Genomic DNA, 24,217 nt, shown 5'->3' on the forward strand with positions numbered 1-24,217 from the left:
TGTGTATTTGCGTAATGAGTGAGGGTGCAGCCGAAGGAGATCAACACTCCATATCAAGGTGTGCATAAGTATTAGGCAGCTTCTCTTCCTCAGGCAAAATGGGCCAAAAAAGAGATTTAACGGACTCTGAAAAGTCAAAAATTGTAAAAAGTCTTTCAGTGGGATGCAGCACTCTTGATATTGCTAAGATATTGGGGCGTGACCACAGAACCATCAAGCGTTTTGTTGCAAATAGCAAACAGGGTTGCAAGAAACATATTGAGAAAAAAAGACGTAAATTAACTGCCAAAGATGGGAGAAGAATCACACGTGAAGCTACCAGGAACCCATTATCCTCCAGTGCTGCCATATTCCAGAACTGCAACCTGCCCGATGTGCCCACAAGTACAAGGTGTTCAGTGCTCAGAGACATGGCCAAGGTAAGGAAGGCAGGAATATCTGAAGACAGATTTTTCAAAGGTTTTATGGACTGATGAGATGAGAGTGACTCTTGATGGACCAGATGGATAGGTCCTTTGGCTGGATCAGTAACGGACATAGAGCTCCACTTCGACTCATACACCAGTAAGGTGGAGGTGGGGTTCTGGTATGGGCTGGTATTATTAAAGATGAGCTAGTTGAACCTTTTTGAGTTGAAGATGGCCTCAAAATCAACTCCCAAACCCACTGCCAGTTTTTAGAAGACACTTTCTTCAAGCAGTGGTACAGGAGAAAGTCTGCATCTTTCAAGACGACCTTGGTTTTTATGCAGGACAATGCTTCATCGCATGCATCGAAGTACTCCACTGCATGGAAAGCCAGTAAAGGCCTTAAGGATGAAAAAATAATGACATGGCCCCTTTCCTCACCTGACCTAAACCCTACTGAGGACCTGTGAGCCCTGCTTAAACGGGAGATTTACGGTGAAGGAAATCAGTCCACCTCTCAGAACAGTGTCTGGGAGGCTGTGGTTGAGTTTTATTATTCTCACTTTAAAATGAAAACAAGCAAGTGAGATGGGAACATTCAAATTTTTTCATTTAGTTGCATAATAATTCTGCACATATATATATTCTCTTAAGAAAGACAAAACCTCACTTTTACTTTCTTAAACGTTCCGGTTTAGGTTCATTAACATTTTGGATTGACCAAGAGCTCTGTAGTTGTTCAATAATAAAAAGAATCCTCAAAAATACAACTTGCCTAATAATTGTGCACACACAGTGTGTGTATATATATGTATGTTTACTTAACTTATTACAAAGTCAGTCCATTAGATGTCTGGGTGGAGGGGTAAATATACATAAGGGAGCTCCCAAATATATTTTAGTGCATATAACTCACATAAATGTCATACTGACTTCTCAAACAATCAAAAGAATGATACATAAATTACTCCTTTTTGTCCCTCTTTAAATGAACAAGAAACAGTTCTTAAAAACTCACTGTGTGAACTTTTACTTCCATAAGTGTGACATTTCACAATCAGCAGTTTGTTAAAGGCAGGTACAAAACATAAGACACAGAAAATTGACAATTTCTGTCAGTTCATCTTAAACAACCTGCAACATTTGTGCGAACAAAACTGCATCGTCAGCTGATTATAAAAAAGCTATTTCTTTGTTTAAATCATTAAAAAAAAAAGAAAATCACAAATACAATAAATTTGTAATTTATAAAATACACAAGTAAAAGTAACTTCTATGTATAAAAAACATGAAATTCATTCACAATCTCTGCTGTATAACTTTTCACTGTGTGCAATTGAGGCTTTCAACATGTCTGTCACTGAAACAGTTGAGCTTTAACAACAAAAAGTCTAAAGATAAACACAAGCACACTGTGGCAGAGCGGTGAGGCAGCACACCTGATTCCCATCAGGTGTGCTGCCTCACCGCTCTGCCCATAAAGGAGGAGCCGCCGGGACACACAGTGTGACAGGCGGGAGCACAGAGACACATGGAAGAGCCTGAGAGAGGCTGTGGATCTGTGTGGGTGTTTTCAGTTTTATTTGTTTTAATTTAATTAATCATGGTCAATTGGAAATCTGTCTCCGTGCCTCGTTGGGTGAACCCGACAGTGGCGTGCATGACTACCACACACACATACTGTTTTAATACACAAAAACAAATCAAAGATGGCTTTTAATCGCTGTCAAACTACTTGTGGATCCTAACAATAAATCATTGATTAGTTTAAATGGTTTGGGGGATTCTAGGAGACTTTGAATGAGTGAATGAAATCTTGGTGACAAATGGGGAACAAGACATGCATTAGAGTTTTCATACTAAAGTACCATTAGTACAATCGCATCTTTCAATACAAACCAACAGTCCATTTTAGACACAAAGGAAATATGAACATTTATAAGTCACATTTTTTGCAGTGATATTCTTCATCACTGTCTTCTGTACAGAGCAGGGCTGCTTTGCATGAAAATTGCTTTTAAAAATGTACTAAAGTTACCCTAAATACTATTCTTGTTTCCCTACTGCATGACAATATATGCACTCTTTGCAATGATTCGTGATGTACAAGTTATAAATATTGTATTTTTGTATTTCAACGCTGTGCCTCAACTTTTGCTAAACTTTGCTGAGCACACTGGGTGGAACGTCTTTGGCGTCGAGCTCTGAGTTTTGCTTGAGTCCTGTTCAGCAAACACTATCGTCTAAATGTTTTGCTTACAGCAGAGTCAACAAACACTTTTTTTATTCAACTGCTAATATCAATCCCACAACAACTATGAAGTTGACTCTATATCTGGTTCACTCAAAACAAATCAACAACAGCCTCATTTGCATTCCAGTGTCACAACAAGTAGATTGCCTGTTCCAGTCCAGGGACCTTTCTGTGTGAGGTTTGCATGTTCTTTCTCTGTTTGCCTCCGTGTCTTTTCTTCAGATACATCAGTCTCCTCGAATAGTCATGACTACCATGTGTGTATGTCTATGTAGTTGTCTGTCTCTCTGTCTCTTGCCCTAGCATGGACTGGTGACCCTTCCTGGTTACACCCCGTTCTTCACCCATTGTCCTGTGGCATAGTCTTCAGCCCCCCTTGGGACCCCCGCAGCAATAAGTTGATTTGAGAAGGTGAACTGATAGAAGGACTGTGACTCTGTGAATTTTGTAACAGTTGACAGGGAGTGGGAAAATAGAGCCATGAAATGGCTGAAACACACAAATATCCAGAGAATAAACACAAGCCTGTCAAAATAAACACTGAACCTCAAAAGCACACACAGTTGCTGAATTCTCCATCCACCCAGGCTCCACTGATGCTTTGCATCGCGCAGACTAACATGACATCAACAGAGTGAAACACAACAAGAGGAACAGGGAGCATTATTAATACTGATAGTTTTCACCTCCTATCCCAGGCAAATATCTGAGCATCTCTTTTGATATGTTCACACAAGTCAACGTTTTGTTTTTTCACAGGTTTTCATTTACATGGGGGATTTTTATTTACATCACTACACAACACATCAAGGCACATCAATGTCTGTCCAGCACCATGTTCAGGACCAGCACTGGAGATCAGAAGAGTGGACTGTCTTATTGCATCATTGCGAGTTGCTTCTCTGTCAGCTGATCTGAAGTTTCTTTAATGAAACTTGACCTCCTTGCACCGTCTCGCCACAACAAATCCAAACCTTCAGCTGCGTCACTTCAGATGTTCTAGGATTCCTGTTCCTGTTCCCCCTCTGTGCTGCTGTTTTCATGGGTTTTGGCTGGCAGTGGCCGGCCGGACCTTGGCAGGCTCACATCCAGTCTTGCCGTTGTTACTTTGAGCTTTGGCAGTTTCTGGTCGTGCTTTCGATTCTTTCTTAGGCGGTGGAAGGGTGGCCGGTTCCCAGAGGAAATACTCGTGCAGGAGTGTGTTGACATCCTTGGGGCACTCCAGCATAATCATGTGACTGCCGTCCTCCAAGCGCTTCAGGAACGCAATCAAGAGGATCTGGGCAAAAACAAACATATCAAATTCATTCTTTTCGTGATGTTTTTGTTGACAGTTGAACCGTGAACATGCGGAAGTCCATTTTGGCCATTTCGATCGAGGAAAGGTTACCAACACAGCAAATGACTAAGTTTCCCCTTTGTGTTTTTGGTAATTGAAGCTTTTCTTTCTGATGAACAATGGAGAATGGAACGAAGGATAGAGACATCATCACGACATTGAGCATTTCAAAAATTTGTCAATAAGTTAGTCTGTTAGTTTCTGTTCCATTCTGCATCGCACTGTTTTCAAGCAGTGACATTGTGAGCTTCGAAGGAACTGCAAAATACTACTATATTCATTCTACCTGTTTTAATTGATTTTCTTGCCTACAATTCTTTAATTAAGGTTACAAGTATTTTGAAAATTACCCAGTTAAAGGGTTTACACCCTCTGATTCAGTTGTATTTGTTATCCAAACACAACTTAAGCTTATGTTAAATTCAGTAAGGATATCTTCCTGTCTGTATTAATTTATAATTAGCTTAATCATGACGATAATGGAGGATTCCTGTAGATGCAACAAGACCCAGCAGGTTACAGCTGTTTTGTAAGTTTTTATACATCAGTATCAACTGATTTCAAGAAACACTCTGCTCTTAATCTCCTAAATGTCTTCCCACTAAACTTTTTGCTTAGGGTGAACATTACAATTGCACCAAGCAGAAAAAGCCAAAAATGTCATACTCAAACTTCAATTTCAACATTTTACTCCATGACTCTATTTAATAGTGTCTCAGTTTACCCACCTCTGCCATGCGCTGGTCCTCTTCAATGGAGACAAACTTGTCGTGCATCCCATGAACCAGCAAGGTGGGAACAGTGATCTCAGCGTGGTAAACCTCATCGCCCTCAGGCCAGTACTGCCCACTCATCATGGCGCGTAACACAAAAGGGGACACATTGAAGGCATTGTTTTCTCTCAGAAGCTGCTTCTCCTTTGCACCCTGATGCGCGAAACCCGCCCTGTGGGAGACAGTGCAAAGATAATTTTATACAGCAGGGCGACTCACAAGATCACAAAAAGACAAAGCAGAACAAGAAAATGCTAAATCAGCCATCACTGATCATTGAAGAAGAAAGAAACACACCATGGACTGGGACAAGGGAAGGGTCATAAATTCAAAGGTCCATAAACACAAACGTGGGGCGTGTCCGGCCTGACAGATTCTGACAGATCTGTCAGACCGGTCACCTGATAAAGACTGACACGTCACCACACATCAGATGACGCTCCGAGGAAGACAGTGGAAGCAGTCGAAACATGCAAGCAGGGTTAAAACATCCGTTACTTCATTATCGGTAAACAAGAAAGTACAACATAAACTTTATCAGAGCTACAAATGGCTACACAACTACCTGCTTCTAAGCTTTTCATGGAGTAATTTGATAATTTCATTTGGTTCACAAGGTGAACATTTCAAAGATACAATAGGTTAGATGACACAGCTGTCAGTTATGATGTATTTATTATGTACCATCAAGACATACTTCAGAAAGCTCCAGGTGAGTAGAGGTGAGAGGCAGTGGAGCACACAGGTGGGCAGGTTGAAGATGGAGCAGAGGCCTGGCTCCAGAGATGTAGGACCACCTCCATTAATCAACACCATCTTGTGAATCTGTTGTGGGAACTCATGAGCCAAGAACGTGCAGAACGACACACTAGACAGGAACAAAAAGAGGAATGGTTACAAGCCAGATAAACAAGCCATAATAAAATTTACTATGCTGGCTGAATTATATTAATCATGTTATAGTGTTTGGTTTTGGGAACTATTCTGTGTGGAGTTTGCATTTTACACAACATCCTACTTCCAGCTTAGCGACTGTGCAGACTTGTCCTCTTTGCTCTCCGCTTCGCGCTTTGCTTCTGCCCTTTTTTCCTAATCTTTTTTTTTTCTTTTTCCCTTATTTTTCATAGTCTTTTACATACAAGACAGCGTTTTAAAGAAATACTTTTGTGTTTCTGTCAACATAATAATTATTCCGAAAGCTGATGAGAGGAACAAAACTTTGCTTCGGGACACAGGATTTTTTCTCTCAACCAGCAACCAGAGGAATCCAACAAACAGACCGGCAAAAGAATGTCATCCAGCTGCAAAGACTGTGAGACACTGCCTGATAAGGTGAAGCAGCTTGAACATAAGATTGAATCGCTGCGTGAAATACGTGAAAGCGAAGACTTCATTGACTCTGTGGTAGCTAGTGTCCATGGAGGAAATTTCACTGAACAGTCACAGATTGTACTGCGTGGGAATACATCTGAGGCTGAGCACCACACCATGGACTTGGCCACAACAATTTCTTGGATTTGCCCCAATGTGACTGGATTAGCTGCTGAGGCTCCTAAGTCCAACAATTCCAAAGTTTCTTACTGGAACAGCATCGGAGCCAGACCTAAGGCATCGACTCCAGACCTAAGGCATCGACTCCAGACCTAAAGCATCGACCCTAGCCCGGACCTGGTCTGATGTGCGTAACAGAGGCAAGTCCAGTAAGAAAGAAACCAAGAGGCCTCTTTCACTCACTCCTCCAGCTGAACTTCCTCTGCAGAACAGGTATGATCCCCTGGCTCTGAGTGAAATGTGTGATAATATGGACCAGCCAGAACTCGGGGACGCTCATCACACAACAAGTGGAAACACAAACAGGTTCACAGAAATAACCCCAAAACCACAACTAAACCAAGGGCGATGGGGAAACTTAAGAAATGCATCAAGTTCCTTTTCAACTGTGGTCCAGCTGGACCCTCTATTGATTGGGGACTCAATCACCAGGTAAGTCAGAATCAGAAAGACTGGAAATCTCACTGTTGCCGACACAACAGTGCAGGAGCTGACAACGATGTTACCCACTGTTTTGTCTACACATCCAAGCCACATGAACATCGTCATCCATGCAGGCTCCTTCAATGTACTGCGGATCAAGACTGGTTCTGAGGTCCTGAAGACTCTGAAGGAGTTTGAGCCCAACATGTTTTCATTTCAGGCCCCCATTCCAACCCTGGGAAAAGGAATTGAATCTTTCAATTGAATCATTTTAGCCCTGAATACGTGGCTGACTTCAACATGCTTCTCCAATGTAAAATCGACAACTTCAACCTGTTTTGCAACTGTAAGGACCGCTTCAAACCGGATGGGGTTCATCTGAATATCACTGGATCCAGACTGCTCTGTGCCAACATACATCATGCCCTTGGGATAACACACTCAAACAGGAGCATGACGATAACCACCAAGGACACTGGCGCTAACAGAGACTCAGCCTCCACCCCTCTCCTCTCCTGTGTTCCTGTGCCCCAGATCAACCAGGGAACCAGAAGGATGTCTCTGCCCAAGTCCAGGATCCAGCAACCCACCCTGACTTCCCCAACCACACCTGTGAGGGAGCTTGTCAAAGCAGCAACATTGAACCAGTCAGTTGGAGCAGTTATTAAACACTAGAGGTCAAAGGCAGTATCCATCGGAGGTGCACCAGAGATGAGAGAGACCCCATGCTGCTTTTTTTTAACATTCCAGTGATCTCAAGTAGCCGGCAGCATGGTCAAAAGCCTAGTAGTAAGAACAAACATACAGTTACACTATCTAATCTAACAACAGTTGTGTGTCAGCCCCAGTGTGAACCCAGTGGTATCCCTAATACACTATAATTTGGTTTACTTAATGTTAGGTCTCTGTTGGGCAAGTCACTTTTAATTAATGAGTTTATTGCTGAGGAAAAAATAGATTTCATGTTTTTAACAGAAACTTGGTTAAATGAAAACAACAGTGCAGCAGCTCTTGTTGAATCAGCTCCTCCACACTTCAGTTTTATCAGCGAGGTCAGAGTGTTGAAGAAAGGAGTTGGAGGAGCTTCTTTGTATAATGATATGTATCAATGCAAACAGCTGTCGAATGGAAAGTTTGACTCTTTTGAACATGTTGCGCTTCGGGTGAACTCTTCCTGTCGGGGTTTCGGAGACCCCAAAATGCCCTGCCCCTGTGGTTCCATGTGTTGACCTCAACACCCTCTCTTGTAGTCCTCTAGGGACTACCAACTGCCATTTCTCCTCTCCAATAGCTGGCTCTTTCCACGCCCTCTGCAACACTCCATCACTCAGCCAAAGGGCTTCAAACTTAGCCACCAGTCCCTTTGTAGCCAACGAGCACCCTGCGACCTCGCTCCACTGTGGCCTTTGTCCCAACTCCACCCACTGCAGCACTGGAAGTACATCTGGGTCCTGTTCTTGCTGGTCTCTCCAATCCCTGGTTTCTAAATCCTGCAACTCCTCGCACACTGGCCCTCTTTCTACCTGTTCAGGGTTTTTCCCTCCCCCTCTATTGAGCACAACCTCCTGGGAGTCTCTTTTCTCACAATACTTGCACCCTGTCACTGCACAAGGCCGAAGGGACATGACGTCTGCATTGGCATGGCGAGCTCCTGCTCTGTACTCCACTGTGAACACGTATGGTGCTAGTTCTTTTAACCAGCGTGCCATCTGTCCTTCTGGCTCCTTGAATGGCATCAACCACTGGAGGGCAGCATGGTCAGTCCTACAAAAGGTAAGCCTCCTATGTAGTATCTGAAGTGCCGAATCGCCCTGACAATGTCCAGCTGCTCCCCATGTGTCACATAGTAGCGCTGTTCAGCTTTGTTAAATGTGTTGCTGAAGTACGCTACTACTCGCTCTCCTTTCGGTACTGCTTAGCTCAACACTGCCCCTGAGCCACTATCACTCGCGTCTGTGTCAAGGATGAATAGCAGGTTAGGGTCTGGTGGTGTAAGGACAGAGGCCTCTAGCAAAGCCTTCTTCAATGTGGAGAAAGCTTGGTCACACTCCTGTGTCCAAGAGAAATCCCGGTCCTTCTGTTGCAGTCGGAACAAAGGCGAGGCAACACAAGAAAACCTCTGCACTTTCTCTTCAACAGGGCTAATCCCCTCCCCACCAACTCTGTGATCCAGAAACTGAGTTCTCTCATCATAACTGGCACTTGTTTGAATGTAGTTTTAAGCCTGCATCGGCTACTCTCTGCAGGACTTGCTGCAGGGCCCCTAAGGCAACCTGGAAGGAGAGACCATGCACCAAGATGTCATCTAGGTAAACTAGACACTCCTGTCTGGGTAGATCAGCCAACACTTTCTCCATGAGTCTTTCAAACATGGCTGGAGGATTTCACAAACCAAAACAGAGGACCCTAAACTGCCACAACCTCCTTCCTGTACAGAAAGCAGTCTTGGACCTTGCTGCTGGGCTAAGGGGCACCTGCCAATACCCGCTGCGCAGATCTAATGTGGAAAACCAGGATGAACCTGATACCAAGTCCAGTGACTCGTCAATGCGTGGTATTGGGTAGGAGTCTTTTTTGGACACGTTGTTTAATGGTCTATAGTCGACACGAAACCTCATCTTTGAATAATTTTTCTTGTTGACCATCACGACTCCTGAAGACCACGGACTGTCAGAGGGTTCAATTACCCCAGATCTCAACATTTCCTCATTTGCTTCCTCTGCAGCTGCCTGGTAAGGGGCAGGTAGCGTGAGTGTGTCTTAATTGGCTGTGCATCTCCCGTGTCAATATCGTGCTGCACGAGGTGTGTCAACCTCACCTCCTCCTCCGTCAATGCAAAAATGTCTTTGAACTCAAGCAGCACCTGCCACAGCTCCTCCACTAGCTCAGATCATGGAACATTACAACATCTCTTGTCATAATTACGCAGACGACACACAGCTCTATATATCAGTGTCAGTGAATGACCACGCCCCCTTATACTGGCTGAGTAAATGCATAAATGAAATGAATGCGTGGATGTGTCAGAACTTTTTACAACTCAACCCAGAGAAAACTGAGGTCATTGTTTTTGGCTCCAAAGAAGAAAGGTTAAAGGTCAGTGCTCATCTTGACTCCATGTCACTCAGGACATCAAATCAGGACAGAAATCTGAGTGTAATTCTGGACTCAGACCTTAAATTCAACAGCCAGATAAAGACCATAACAAAATCAGCTTACTACCATCTGAAAAATATTCCAAAAGGATTTCTGACTCAACATGATTCTGAGAAACTTGTTCATGCATTTATTTTCAGTCGGTTTGATTATTGTAACGGTGTGTTTACAGGCCTCAGTAAAAAATCTGTCAGACAACTGCAGCTCATCCAGAATGCTGCAGCCAGAATCCTCACCAACACAAAGAGGGTGGAGCACATTACACCCGTGCTCCAATCCCTGCACTGGCTGCCTGTGTGTGACAGGATAGAATGCAAAATTTTACTTCTGGTCTATAAAGCTTTGAATGGTCTCGGGGCTAAATACATCTGAGGCCGGAGGCCCTCAGGAAGAGGTTTATTCAGTGTTCCTACAGTCAGAAACAAACAAGGTGAAGCAGCTTTTAGTTTCTACGCTCCTCACCTGTGGAACAAACTTCCTGAACACCTGAAGACTGCTGACACACAATTCTTTTAAATCAGGACTTAGAACATTTTTATTTGCATAGGCTTTCAAATAAACAATAGATTTGATTTACTTTATTAAATGTATCTTAATAAATCTCTTACCTTATTTCTTCTACTTTGTATGCTGTTTTTAAAACTTGTGATGTATTGCTTTCATTAAGATAGTTCTTATGTCTTTGTAAGGCTTTTCTGTATTTCCTTAATTTCTTTTTTTTCTTTGTAAAGCACTGTGAATTGCCCTGTGTTTGAATGGTGCTCTAAATAAATTTGCCTTGCCTTGCCTTGCCTTGCTTTGCCTTGCATGATATCCCTGTGTTTGCCCAGTTTCTTTTCACAGTCCAACAAACATGCATTTAAAGCTAATTAGTGGCTTCAAATTGCCTGTGAATCCACCTTCCGACCACGCCACCGTAATTTATTCTGAGTCTGCTGAAAAGTCTCCAGAACAAGTAGGTTGTAGTACATTTAACTAGATATTTTGAAAATTCGATGTCATAAGATTTTAATTGCTTCACAGAGCTTTTATATACAGTATAGTCTCAGAAACTTCCAGAGTGATCTACAGAGGTTCTGCTGTGTGAACATTGTGCTCTTAAACTTACCCATAAGAATGTCCAATGAGAATATTCCTCTTCCGAGCATATCTCTTAAAGATAATTTTCAAGTCCTCAGCCAGAGCGTAGAAAGTGTATGCTGCAGTAATCTGTGGTGCTGAGCTCTCTCCGTGCCCGGCCAGGTCAGGGGCGATCACTTCATAGCCCAGCTGTGAAAAAAAGTCCAGTTGGTTTCCCCAGATGTCCAGCGAGCCTCCCACGCCGTGGATGAAGAACAGAGCCACGTCTGGATGTGTCTCTTTACAGGCCGATATCTTCCTCTCACAGTCGATCACCACGGTGCGTTTCCACCTGCCTTTTCTGGTATGTTGTGGCAGGTCGACCTTTCTATCAGCAGGCGACTCTCCTGCCACTGCTGTTTCTGATGCCCCTTTGTTTCCAGTGGTGACTGAGGCCGACCTGGGCTCAGGGAGGCTGACAGGAGGTGAAGACTTATTACAGTCTTTTAATTCAACCTCTACAGTGCTGTTGGGTTCAGTCTCTCCATTTTGACAGGTTTTCATTTCCGCACTGGCCCTGTCATCCAGGTTCTCGAGGAACAGTTGTCCGGTACGGTAGGCCGTGATCTTTCGTTTGCAGCTCACGATCCCACCCTGGCCGCTGGGCTCTTCCACTACCGCCCGGTCAGGGATGATGTGTCGAACCCTCAGGATACGGCCTGGTTTCACCTCCACAAACTCGTAGCCATCAGCCGGCTGTGAAGTCTCCACAGGGACCACAACGTTGGCTGTCTTCGAGGCGAAGCAGCAATGAAAACACTCCAAAAAACTGTCCAGCATGGCTGCCAGTCTGGAGCAGCACTGCAGGGGATACAGTGACCAAAAAAGATTATTAGATTAAGACACAATAAAAGAAATCAAAATCTAGAAATGAAATGGAATTAAATACGTGTAAGTACAGTGTTTGATGTTTTTTTTTCTTTGTAAATCTAAACTGATAGAAGTTTACTTGATAGATGTGGGACTGTTTCTGTGACTCACTGAGCAAAGAGTGGTCCAGATGACGTCTTAAAGACATAATTTCCATACGTCTTTAAGATATCCTGGTTAGGAGTCCTACCTGCATGAAATGAGGCTTGGGTTCAATTCCAGATGGTGTCATATTTTTATTTTTTTATTCTATTGCATCATGTCATCTAGAGGTCTAGACAGGATGTCCATGCAATGTCCGGGAAAGACATGCAAAAAACTTTCATTCTGACCTTTCTGAAGATGTCTTAAACACGTATGGAAATGACGTCTTAAGGACTTCATCTGGACCAATCTTTGCTCAGTGGGGAGTTGATTAGAGTCGTCACAACGTACTTTAAAAACATATGAACCTATAAACCGCATGACACCAACTAATAATAGTGATTCTCTTCAAATCGTACAAATCTATAGACCTTGTTTAAGTCATCAAATCAGGAATAGGTATGAAGTTTTGATGTATGATGTGCACTTCACAAGCACAGACGCTAAGAAAGCTTTACATTCTGAAAGTTTACATAGTACAAACGTTGATCATTCCTTCATACAACGTCTTTAAAGAAACAGTGACACCCAATTTAACAAGATAATATTTTGCATACTCCCTGGGTCAGTGTTATTTTAATATGATTATTTATTATGAAACATTTACTGCAGGCACTTTAAAAACATGAAAATAAATCACTTGTCATTTTAATATTTTTGGATGTCAGCATTTGAACCCCAATTTTTTATTTTTTTGATACTTTATTATTCTGTTATATCTTTAAAAAAAAAAAAAAAGACCCAACAAACTTATACAATTGGTCATCTTCAGAGAACATTTAAGAATATTCATGTCAAGTGAACATCTGGGAATTCTATATATTAAACTCTATATATTAAAGTTTATGTATTTATAAAGCACACACAGGTTCTTGCACATTTTACAATCTGCCATCTAATTACAACTCTGTCAGATGTAACTGAGCAGCATCTTCCCTCAGTGAGGCCTTCTGGGGTATAAATAGACACAGACTGTAATAGCTCCCTGAGTTAAAGCTGTCCGCCATGTGATCACTCTGCTGCTGTATCGCCAGTAAGAACCAGACAAAGGTTAACCCAGCTTTATTTTTTAAGGTATGTTGAGTGAATGTCTTTAGTGTATATTATCAGGGAATAAAGAAGTTTGTCTTTGGTACAAAATATACTCATAAGTTTGAACACAGCAACGTTATCATTCCATTCAAAACACCACCCTACAACCAACCGTTTGCCCTCCTTGTGAACTCTAAGTCTTTTTTGTTTAGAAAATTCCTGCCAACAAATCAAGAGACAAACACCACAGAGAAAGCTGATGGTATGCATTCACACAGGTACAGTAAATAGCATCAGTTGTCAGATGATTATCAGCCATGGCAACCACTCAGCAGCCGAGAAAGGTCTGCACGTCTCTCTGCTGGTGGCATTACACAACGTTCCTGTCACTCCCCTCCTTACAAGAGGGGATTATACACTCTGTGTGTCAGTCTAAGTCGACACAACACAATCTGTCCATCTCCTCTCTCCATGAAGCTCTTGAGGTTGTACAGCAAGAGTTTTCCTCCATATGATTTGTTGCATATTAATCCAAACTACCATTGATCAGCGATTGCTTTCATTCCAGGGATTATAAACACAATATAATACTTGCTTTGCTGGCTATTTTGTGTCTTTTCTGCTTATAATTACACATCCTGTGTCAACAAAGTAGAATCACGCTGTGCTCTTTTTACTGGTGTGTCATTTTTATATTGTGAGGGAGACAGCTTTACCTCTTATCACTTTGCTCACGACAAAAAAATGCTTCAATTTACCACTCACACACACACACACACACACACACACACACACACAGACAGACAGACAGACAGACAGACAGACAGACAGACAGACAGACAGACAGACAAAGATACACAAACTTCTTATTCATGCACTGTTTTGTCTATTTGAAAAACTAAATTCTACAAGAAAGAAAAATTGTTGATGTCCACCAGTGTACTCTGGACTCCCGTTTACAACTACCTGCACCTGAAATAAATTCTCATCCATGATTTAAGAAATAAACTCTTGCTTTGTTGCAGTAACCAGGTAGAGAAATAATGTATTGAGATACATTTTTGTTTGGAGTCTTTTGTTTTAATTTACTTGTTTGATTGCGATGTAATATGTATGTAGTAGATTATTTAAATAAAAGTTAAGACAGTTTCACTGTTTTCAGAAGAAAAACTGGCAGAGTTCCCTGGTAATCACAATGAGAATACAGTCATTGTAATAGTCTAGAAAACAAGAGAATGTTGAGGAGCTCTTTTAGGCTGCTCAAGATTGAGATGAAGGATATACAATATAACAAACTTTAAACTAAGTGATAATGGAGTTATGAAGTGTGTGTGTGTCATGGGGTTAGGCACTTGGGGGCAGATGCTTTCTTTTAGTTTTATGTATCTTTCACGCTTGTGAATATTTTTTGCAAGAACCTGCATCATGTGCAGAATAACTCATTTTAATGTTTAATGGTCAATTTTGTTATGAATCACAAATTATCCAACAATCCAAACACATAATTGTTCAAGAACATTTCTGTAAAGAAGCAATAATAGGCCCTGTACTAAAAAGTCTGTTTTGAATATAAATTAAATAAAATATATATTTAAAAGTCTGTTCTGTTTCTGTAAACAATCAGCCACCACAACAAGTGTGAAGTGCTTTCATATTAGAGATGATTATTGTCCATATTTCAAATAAAAATCTTACTTGTTAGGGGATTATTGTGATAATAAATGTGTCTCATTGTGCCAATACAACTTCACAAAAGCCACATGGTAATGTAGTTGGGCCATGGAGCCTTTTGTCCAGAGTTTGTTCTCTCTATGAATGAACATACACTAAAAACTGGCATAATTGGAGTCTTTGAGGTGCCTGTCAGTGTGACTGACTGTGTGTGGTACACACCCTGCCTTCATAGTCAGCAGAGATCGGCTTCACTGCCCCACGACCCTAAATTAGACTGAGTAGCACAGAAGATGCATACATGGAAACTGGCAAGAAACTCAGATATATGTAATTTTGATGTAAATCTAAATGACAAATAAAATCGGTCTAGGTCTAATTATAGTATAGTATATACTATCATGAGGCAGACCACTTTTGGAAAAGGTCACTGAAGCTGTCAGAGCCTCTACTGTAATACACAATCACACCTGTAAGCACCTGCCCACCACTGCCACTATTTTTTTCTTAAAACTGTTTGCCACAGTAATGCTGGTGTAGTTTCCAAGAGCAAACTACAGAGGGTGAGAAGCCTCCTCAGCTGATCTTTCATGGAGCTATTATGAGAACTTAACTGGTCAACTTATTATCAATACAAACAAACAACAAACTTCTAACAAAAGAGAAAGCATTTCCAGTTTGCACATTTTGGAACTCTGATCATTTTCTGTCTGAAAGATGAGGAACCACTGATGTCTTTGATTTATTTGCAAGTCATTTTACAATTTAGACATGTTAGAACAGTGATAGTCAAAACTGGGGTCCTGTAAATAGCAGAAACTATTTAAGAAGTTTAAAAAAACCTCAAAGCAATGCTACATGTCTTATCTCCTTGAACTTATTGCAGAATTTGTTTTTTACACATGTTAGTGTCTTTCTAACACTGTCACCAATTGCACTGCAAAGCACAGCTTTCATCACATCTTGCTATCAGTTTATAAAGTAGTATGTTTTGAAAAACTCAAATCAAGTAATACATTAATGTTTGCTTCACTTTTTGTGTTTTATATAAGTTTCATGAAATTTACATTGTTTTCCATAGATATGAGCAAGTTGTGTAGGAAATAATTTCAAACAGAAACATATTTTAGTAATTTTTTGGATTTTGTTAAACAACAAAAAAACGATGTCTGGTTGTAATTCAACGGAAAATTATACAGTTTTGCGAAAAAGTGAGGCAAACAGTAACTGTTTTCAAAATAAAATAAAACAGGTTGAAGTTAAACCTTTACATTTGACTTCAGCTAAAGACTTCAGACTTGATTTCAGTAATATAAACAACTGAAACATTCAACAACCTGTTTACATTGCATGACTGAGCTTGATAAACAGTGACTTTTATCCTGTCTCCTGTCATAAATCCTTAAAATAAAAACATGAATGAGTCCAGACAGGAACATCATAAAAGCAAAACAATGAAGTAAAACGCTTACCTTTGGCTGTATTTAGCAGAAACCCTGCGTCTGTGACCGGAGTGATGTAGTTTTCTTATGAAGCCCGGGCGAAGGAGAACTATAATCTGTTCCAGCCAATCCAATAATCTAATTTATCTGGACTTTGCTGTCTTTCGCCTCCGCGTGGCGGCTCCTATCATCCCACTGACTGCAGGTATTTCCATGGGTCAGAGGTGGAGACAAAGATCTGCCCACTGTAAATGTGTAGGGTCTATGCCTGGACTGTAACACCAATTCTCACACAACATTGACAAAGCAGTGTTGGGAAGCAGGCACCTCCATTATGTCTTGAACTCTTTTATGCAGAGTAAAGCTTTTTAGTTTTAAGCTTTTGACTCCAACAGCCATGAACAATTTTTTACAATATGAAAAATATTAAGAAACATGGACCTCAATGGCGCATGTGCATGGCCATGGATGCGCTGGTGTGTGAGGAGAGAGACCTTGTACTCAATTCTGAGTGGGACAAGGAGCCAGTGGAGGGATTTCAGGATGGGGGTGATGTGGTCGTGTTTTTGCATCCTCATCAGGATCCTGCTAAGCTGTTCTAGATGTCTTTGGATGCTCTGGCTGGAGATCCTGGCGAGGAGAGCATTGCAGTAGTCCAGCCTTGAGGACACAAAGGTGTGGATGAGCTTCTCTGCATCAGCCAGAGTGTTTGGGCGGAGGTTGACGATGTTCCTGAAGAATGAGGTCTTCCGGAGAGGAGTTTGATGTGGCTGTCCAAGGAGAGGTTGGAGTCAATTTCAACACCCAGGTTGGTGATGAAAGAGGCTCTAATTTGTGTGTGAGGATTTTAGTTGTGGTTATGGTTTAGTCTGGTTGAGTCATGCTTATTGGTCTCTATCTTGTAAACTCAGGCTGTTTTCTCGTGATCCACATCGACGGTGGCATGAATGGGGCGAGCCCCTTTTTCACAGCGCAGAAGACTAGAAGTGTGCATGTGTATGTGGAGCGCTGATTTCTTAGTCAATTTACCCAAAATACTTTGTAGAGTTGTAGTGCGAGGTGAGGACTTTGGTAAGTTTAGGGTACCCGGTACATTTTAGGTTATTAAGTTGGTGCCACCACTGTATTTACTTTGCATTTAAACAGTGTTTGTAGGTAAATGAGTCATGCTTTTGAATGAATGAATGAATGAATGAATGAATGAATGAATGAATGAATGAATGAAATTTTATTTTGAACATACAAATATAACAAAAGAAAGAAAGGAAAAGAGCAACATTTAAATCTAAATTGGTAAAATGAAGAAAAAAAAACCCACAAAGAACAGCCACAAAGAAACAACACATCGCACTTGATCCACATTTGTCTGTCGAAAAGGAGTAGGAAGAAGTGAAAAAAGTACCAACTCTATTGGGTATGCTCACCAAGGCAGCCCCAAATAGTTATTTCTGCTCATGTACAAGTAACAAGCATGGCAGCCTTCATAGTGGTATGACTTCCAGTCTGTTTTCTAGTTTTATCCTCCATATTAGTATTTTTATAGTTCATATTCACCTGTAATAGCATCGAATTCCTCATCAGTCCATATGGATGTCGGGTTCTCTCGATTTTGTTGTAAGGTTTATAGAGTATTGTTCTCTGCACACATGCATTCATCACAAAAACGAGCAACAGCACAAACCCCACAAAAGTGAAGAAAGTTTTGCATTTACACTAGTTTTTGTTGCCATGTAAATGGAGCCTAAGAGCCTACCATTTAGTCTGTGAAAATTATGAAGTCAAGTCAAGATGTAAGGTAGTGCTCAGTCTCAAGTGGGAAGCTTTGTTTAGGTAGAAGTTGATGGGACAATTACAAATTGTGGGCAGTTATGCAAGAAACCAACATGTAATGTGTATGACTTATGAAAAATAGTGAGTACATTTCATACAGAAAGTTGTGTATAATGTGCACCCGGCGGAACGCGCAGGACACGGAACGCTCATAAAATGCACATCAAAAGCCCCCCTAAAAAGATCCTGGCTACAGCCTTGGGGGAGAGGAGTGACGCTGGAAAAGTGATTGTGTTCATTGCTGTAGGATCCACTCGTGTTCTTCATAATGAAGCTCCTGGTGAGTGTTTCGGGGCGGGGCTAAAATGTGTTGTGTTTTTTCATTGGCTCTGAGTAGAAGCTATCACCACGTGGGAGCACCGCTAAGCCAATAAGCGCGTTCGGGGCGGGGCCAAGGAAGCATCGCCGCCTGATATTCACCATGCTAAGTCCCGGTGTAACTAACTAGCCTCCACAACTCATGCTCTGACTGCTCCGCGTTCCATTCCACCGGCGCAGCGTCGTGTTTGACACGGACCCTGAACTACAACATGGAGACGGCGCCGTGCGTGTGAGAACTGCGTTCTCCGACGGGACCCGATAAGGACGGCTGTCTCAGTGAACTTAGCCCGTGAGCTAGCGCGGCCATTCGCCACATCCCAGCGGACGCCGAGTGAAGTCCACGAGTCGGGGTCTCGACGTTTCCCGTCACCGTCATGGAGAAGGTACGACCCCTGTGCTCCAGTTACTACTCCCAGCCGCACCTCGACTCTCGGTTGGCGACACGTCGGTAGCGACCAGGCGGTAACTGTTAGCTTGCCATTAGCCACACCTGCTCCTCCGGTTGGGGGCGTCGTTCACTGAGGCCGAGCCGGCGTCGAGGTCCCCCCGGAGCGGCTCCTCTCCGCCCGGCTCGGCTCTCCCATTGAAGCGCCCAGTGGGGGGGCTTTGGTGGGGAGGTTACAGGCCCGTTAGCACTAATGGGTGGCCCAGATGAGGAAACGCCCAATACCCAGGTTCAATATATTTACGGTCCAGTCATCCTCGCCTCACGCATGTCTGCACATGTCAGCCGATCATCTGCACTGCTCCTATAATGTGACTCCACTGTTGAAAGGACAATTTGAAATAGAAATAAAGGAAGCACACGTCACCTGAAGCTGTTGTTTCGCTACAAACGCTAGCACAAATATAGCTCACCCAGTCTTGATAACTTCAACATTTGATTGCATTCAGAATATATATTGGTGAAATGTCGCGTTTGATAACGGCAGGATGCTCCAGCGAGGGCTGGTCAGGGGTGTGTTCACTGGTTTTGAACCATCTTTCATTTGTGGAACTCTGATAGTTGGGGAAATTATTTTTAGCATCCACGCTTGATGCTGGATTTGATCTCATTTGTAAAATGTTGTGAGTGAGTGGCATTTAACTCCGGAGTGTTTTTTCTTTTGTAGTATTTGATTCTAGACTTTCCCCCGAAACACACCAGGCATCAACTGGCTGAAAGTATATCATTCTCAGAAACCAGTGAGTTAATCAATGAAAAATATTTAAGATTAAAAATCCAAATCAGCTCTGTGAGGTAGTTTGTATATGTTTTTAAGTTGTTTGGGGTCTTTGTGTGCGGAGTTTGCATGATCACCCTGTGTTTATGTAGGTTTCCGCCGAGTATTGTGGTCTCCTAAGGCAGGCATGTTGGTTTAGTTGGTTGTAGCTATATATGTTGGTAAGTTTTCATCGCATTGCTCAACACAGACTGTGAATTTACATTAAAATATATATGCTTTTTATTTATACATGTATGTATTTTAGGTTTGACAGTAAATAAATACAATATGTAGGCCGAGGAGCGCTTGACAGTAAAATCCAATTTTCTAGAGCACTTGCCGAATCTGATGGAAAGGAACCGTCCGCTGTTGCACTCTGTAGTGTATTTCTTTTGGGATGAGTCTTTTGCCGAATTTGCACCTGCTGTTGACCAGTGAATTATGGACAGGGTGGGAACTCGTCGCTCTGGATGGATCTCAATTTGGACCATATCCTCCACTCTTTCGTCCACCACCCTCATGACATCTCTGGCTGTTTATAAAAGATCTCTTGAGCCTGTTGGTTGCAGCCTAAACGTGTCAGATTTCCCAACCCAGTCCAGTTTATTGTCAATATTCACTCTCTGGCCCTGTTTACACGACAACAAAAACCGCAAAACCGTTGACTCTTGTGGGGGTTTGTTTACACTTTACTGGTGCTCGGATCCACTGGAACCATGACTTTATTTTTTATACCAGTTCCCAAGTTGAAACTTTTCTTTCAGGCATCACATTCAATAAAAGCAAATGTCTTTTCTTTCTATTGTTGTTCTCAATGTTTGTTTTCTGCATGGAGCCTTTAAATTATTTTCAGATCATTGCTTTTTGTGTTCATCTACATTTGACACAGTTTCCTATCATTTTTGGAAACAAGGTTGAGAGTCTGTGTAAATGGTGGGCGGGCAAATGAGATGAACTGCAGTCTTTAAGGTTTGAGTTAAAAAAACCAACAAATTCGGAGCGGTGGGGTCTAACTTTCATCTCACCCTTCTCCTACAGGCTGACTTTTTAAAAGGACTCCCAGTCTACAATAAGAGTAACTTCAGTAGGTTTCATGCAGACTCGGTTTGCAAAGCATCTGTAAGTATCTCATCATCAATGTGATCATTTATTTCTCTAAAATATATGTTGCTGTCAAGATAAGTCACATATGATGAAACGTGCTCTTCCTCACTTCTTTCGGTTGTCTTCATACAGAATCGCAGACCATCTGTCTACCTTCCAACACGTGAATATCCCTCTGAACAGAGTACGTATTATATTGCATTTTGAGTGTTTTGATTTGTTTATTTTTGTTGAGAAGCATTTCTTCTGTGGCTAGATTTGTCTTCTGTGCTTAGATATTGCTTTTTAAGTAAATATCTTTTATATACAGTAAAGGTTTGACAAAGCAAACATTTATTGCTTTGCTGTGGTTTTGAGATCATTCATGGCTGAATCTGCTTTAACTGGCTACCCCAAAAGTGGCTCTAAACAATATTTGTAATTTGCTGGCTTTGTTTGCTTCCAGTTATCGTAACAGAGAAAACCAACATCCTCTTGCGTTACCTTCACCAGCAGTGGGACAAAAAGGTGAATATCAACAGTAATTTTGAATGAATGTCATTGGTTGGACATGAATTACAGGTATCATTGAACATGGATTGACCTTTGCTCTGATAGCTGCACCACTTTCTGAAACTGAATTTACTGACTGTTGTTTGATGCTTTGTATCAAACAGAATGCTGCAAAGAAACGGGAGCAGGAACAAGGTGAGGGCGACAGCCCAGCACCCCCCAGGAAGATCGCCAGAACAGATAGCCAAGAGATGAATGAAGACTCATAAGTGTGTGACTTTATGACTGGATGTGTGTGTGTGTGTGTGCGTGTGTGTTTGCATTTACAGGGCATAGCCAGCTAACAAACAACACTCCCCGAGTTTTAGTCTTTGCTGCAGCAAGACATCTTAACTGGCGTGATTAAGTCGGTTGCAGAGAATATGGGAAATTCCCCTCGACAAAGCCACCTTTTATGGTGTAAAGAGTGTGTGTATTTAAAATGATGTAAGCAGAGAGGATTTCAGTCGGGTGTATTCAGGATCAGGGCTCAACCTTGAGACCAGCCAACCTGCTCAAATGGTGGGAAACAGACATGGCGGGTAACTCAGTTATTCTTACTAGCTGTTACGTGGAGCACTGCTCAGAAAAGTTCATGCAGCTTGGAATGAAGGACGAGCTTTCACTGACTCTGTTATGAATGTAACTAAATAAAATTCGAAGACCACTGCAAAATGATGAATTCCCCCAATTCTGCTATTTAGCTTTGATTGCTTGTGACTGGCCATCTTCCTCTTAATTACATTCCAGAGGTTTTCAATGGTTGTATGTCTAGAGATTGGGCTGGGTGTTGATCTGGTGGTCCTTCATCCACACCTTGCTTGACCGAGCTGTGCGGCATGGCGCATTGTCCTCCTGGGGGGAAGAAAAAAACCCAATCCTCAGAGTTGGGCAACATTGTCGGAGCAGAAAGCAGCAAGTTTTCTTCTTGGTTAACCTTGTATGTGGCTTGATTCATTTCAATTTGCACGATTTTAGCCTTGCTTGAAGCGTCCGCAATCATCCACCAAAATTCCCAGTGGGTGTGAGACACTGTGGCTTGCAGACCTCTCCCAGTCACATCGAATCATTAGATGACCAGAAGCCTATACTGTGGTAGCCACTGTAGCTGGTGAGCAAAAACAAAAAAGAACACTGAATGTTGAGCCCTGTTCATGGTGGCTATTCCCTGTGTGGATTTGTGTACCTGTGTACATGCATGTGGAACAATGAGTGTGTTTAATGCTGTATGTGAGAGGTGAGTGAACAGTAGATTTAAGATGATATGGTCTCAACAGATAGTCAGACACTGCTCTTCAAAACATATCTGGTACATGAATTGTGCAGCCTTCTGTCACCCGGGAAGTGTGTCCCGATTCATGTGAACATTATATTACTGTTGTAATTTTGTTAGGACTATTGTTGATGTATGGCAACGAGCTTCCTGCCAGCCGCAGTGCCCACCTTCTGAGTTTCACTGCCCGCTCTGCAGCCACATGGGGGCATTGCAACATTTATTTTCCACACTGTCTGACTCAACAGAACCACTGTGATAAACAGCACAAAGTAGAAGCAACTCTTCCAACAACGCCCTCCCCCCCTTAAAACCCAACATACACCCATAATGCTCGTAAGAAGATGCTGGTGTGTCTGAGTCCAAGTATTTTTACATCGGCACTGCCTCTGGCTACTAAATTATGGCAAAATGTGATTGTCTCTTTGTAGTTTGAGCTGCTCCAACATGAAGACGTAAAAGAAAAATATGTTTTAAGTTCAGACTGATTATTAAAATTGAATGGTGCATTCATTTTGCCAGGAACTTGGAAAGTTGCTTGTTGGAAAAAAGTTAAATTTCTGTGTTAAAGCCTAATTTAGCCTCCATACACAATTTAAAAAAAAAAAAAAAAAAAAAAAAAAAAGCACAACTGTGATGAGATATTGTTAAACTAATTTTCCCGTTAATGGACAGAGCTGGCAGATGTGCTTTTCGGAACGCCACATTTTCCCCAAGTTCCCAGTAGGACTGTTCAAGTATTTTCCCCGCTTGGAAGCCAGAAGTTTGTTTCCCAGCTACCTTATGAACGCTCCTTCATTTGACAGCTTGTCAGCAGCACAGGTGGTGCAATACATATTTATTGTGATGTGTGAAAAGGGGAACAAAAACAAATTATTTTGTTTGTAAATAAATACTAGTATCAGAATTTGTTTACTCAATTGAGTATCTTTGTGTCTGCATTTTTGTAAAAAAAACGAAACAAAAAAAACAACCCCCATCAAAGAAAATCTAGACTCCAACTGCCTGGTGTGATTTTCCCTGTCTTGCATGTCGATGTTTTCACTGCTAGGTGTCATTTTCCTAGATCAGTATTACATCTGTGGAGTTTCTGGAATTTGTGGGAATATTTTTGCGTGGCCATGTGTTAGCCTTGAGGCCTTAGATCTCCTTCATGGTCCCAACCCGTCGGATCCCACAGCTCCGGGCCGGGCTGGATGTGCACTCCATCCCGTTTGTGTGGCAATCCTGCAAGGCTTTGTCTGAGAGGTGGTGTTCTGTATATTTCTGCTTCCCCACGGGCAACTGCACCCTTCATGCAGGCGCTTGCTCAGTGGGGAAAAAAAAAAAAGAGACAGATTTCATCTATGACTGTTTTGCCCAAATAGTAGGACAAGAACCAGGAAAATGGTATATTTTGAGGGGATGGCAATGTCCATCAACACATCCGTTTCTCGTAGGGAGCTGGGGTTTGGATCCCATAGTCTCTTCAGTAATTTCATTTGTACGCGTCACATGGGGTAAATTTCTCGTGGAACTATGTTGTGAGCCAAAACACTAGATTGGGGACTGAATTCACAAATGCAGTTGGCTAAAATACGTGCATGCATTATTTGTTTCAACTGCATGTGATGCAAATATGTGCAGCTGCCAAATATATGTAACTACAGATACTTCAGAATGAATAGTTCTCGCACACATCTTGCCTGAATGAAGCAGGAGATGGTAATCAGGTAATGCCATGATCACTTGCCAATAAATACCTCCCTCTTTGAGTAAAAAAAAAACAACAT

At 42.0% G+C, this 24,217-nt stretch overlaps 2 protein-coding genes across 2 annotated transcripts; one reads left to right on the forward strand and one right to left on the reverse strand.

The window, feature by feature from the left end:
- Positions 1-3,700: 3,700 nt before the first annotated feature.
- abhd8b (abhydrolase domain containing 8b) lies at positions 3,701-11,808 on the reverse strand (the record flags this gene model as incomplete). Its single annotated transcript, XM_080473100.1, has 4 exons — positions 11,012-11,808; positions 5,471-5,641; positions 4,729-4,945; positions 3,701-3,940 (listed from the first exon to the last, which is right to left on the reverse strand). The coding sequence occupies exons 1-4, from the start codon at positions 11,800-11,802 to the stop codon at positions 3,701-3,703; spliced, it is 1,419 nt and encodes a 472-aa protein (XP_080329226.1). The 5' UTR covers positions 11,803-11,808.
- A 6,579-nt stretch (positions 11,809-18,387) lies between these two features.
- dda1 (DET1 and DDB1 associated 1) lies at positions 18,388-23,393 on the forward strand. Its single transcript, XM_080474071.1, has 5 exons — positions 18,388-18,715; positions 20,576-20,656; positions 20,774-20,825; positions 21,087-21,148; positions 21,298-23,393. Exons 1-5 carry the CDS (start codon positions 18,707-18,709, stop codon positions 21,400-21,402), a joined length of 309 nt encoding a protein of 102 aa, XP_080330197.1. The 5' UTR covers positions 18,388-18,706; the 3' UTR covers positions 21,403-23,393.
- Positions 23,394-24,217: the final 824 nt, after the last annotated feature.

Source organism: Lipophrys pholis (assembly GCF_963383615.2).
Source record: "Lipophrys pholis genome assembly, chromosome: 10".
Lineage (NCBI taxonomy): Eukaryota > Metazoa > Chordata > Actinopteri > Blenniiformes > Blenniidae > Lipophrys > Lipophrys pholis.

What these genes read in the sequence shown, in the direction of transcription:
- dda1 (XM_080474071.1), top strand. An exon ending in ACTCGGTTTGCAAAGCATCT is followed by an intron (nt 20,657 to 20,773) that starts GTAAGTATCTCA and finishes GTCTTCATACAG; the next exon opens with AATCGCAGACCATCTGTCTA. An exon ending in ACCAGCAGTGGGACAAAAAG is followed by an intron (nt 21,149 to 21,297) that starts GTGAATATCAAC and finishes TGTATCAAACAG; the next exon opens with AATGCTGCAAAGAAACGGGA.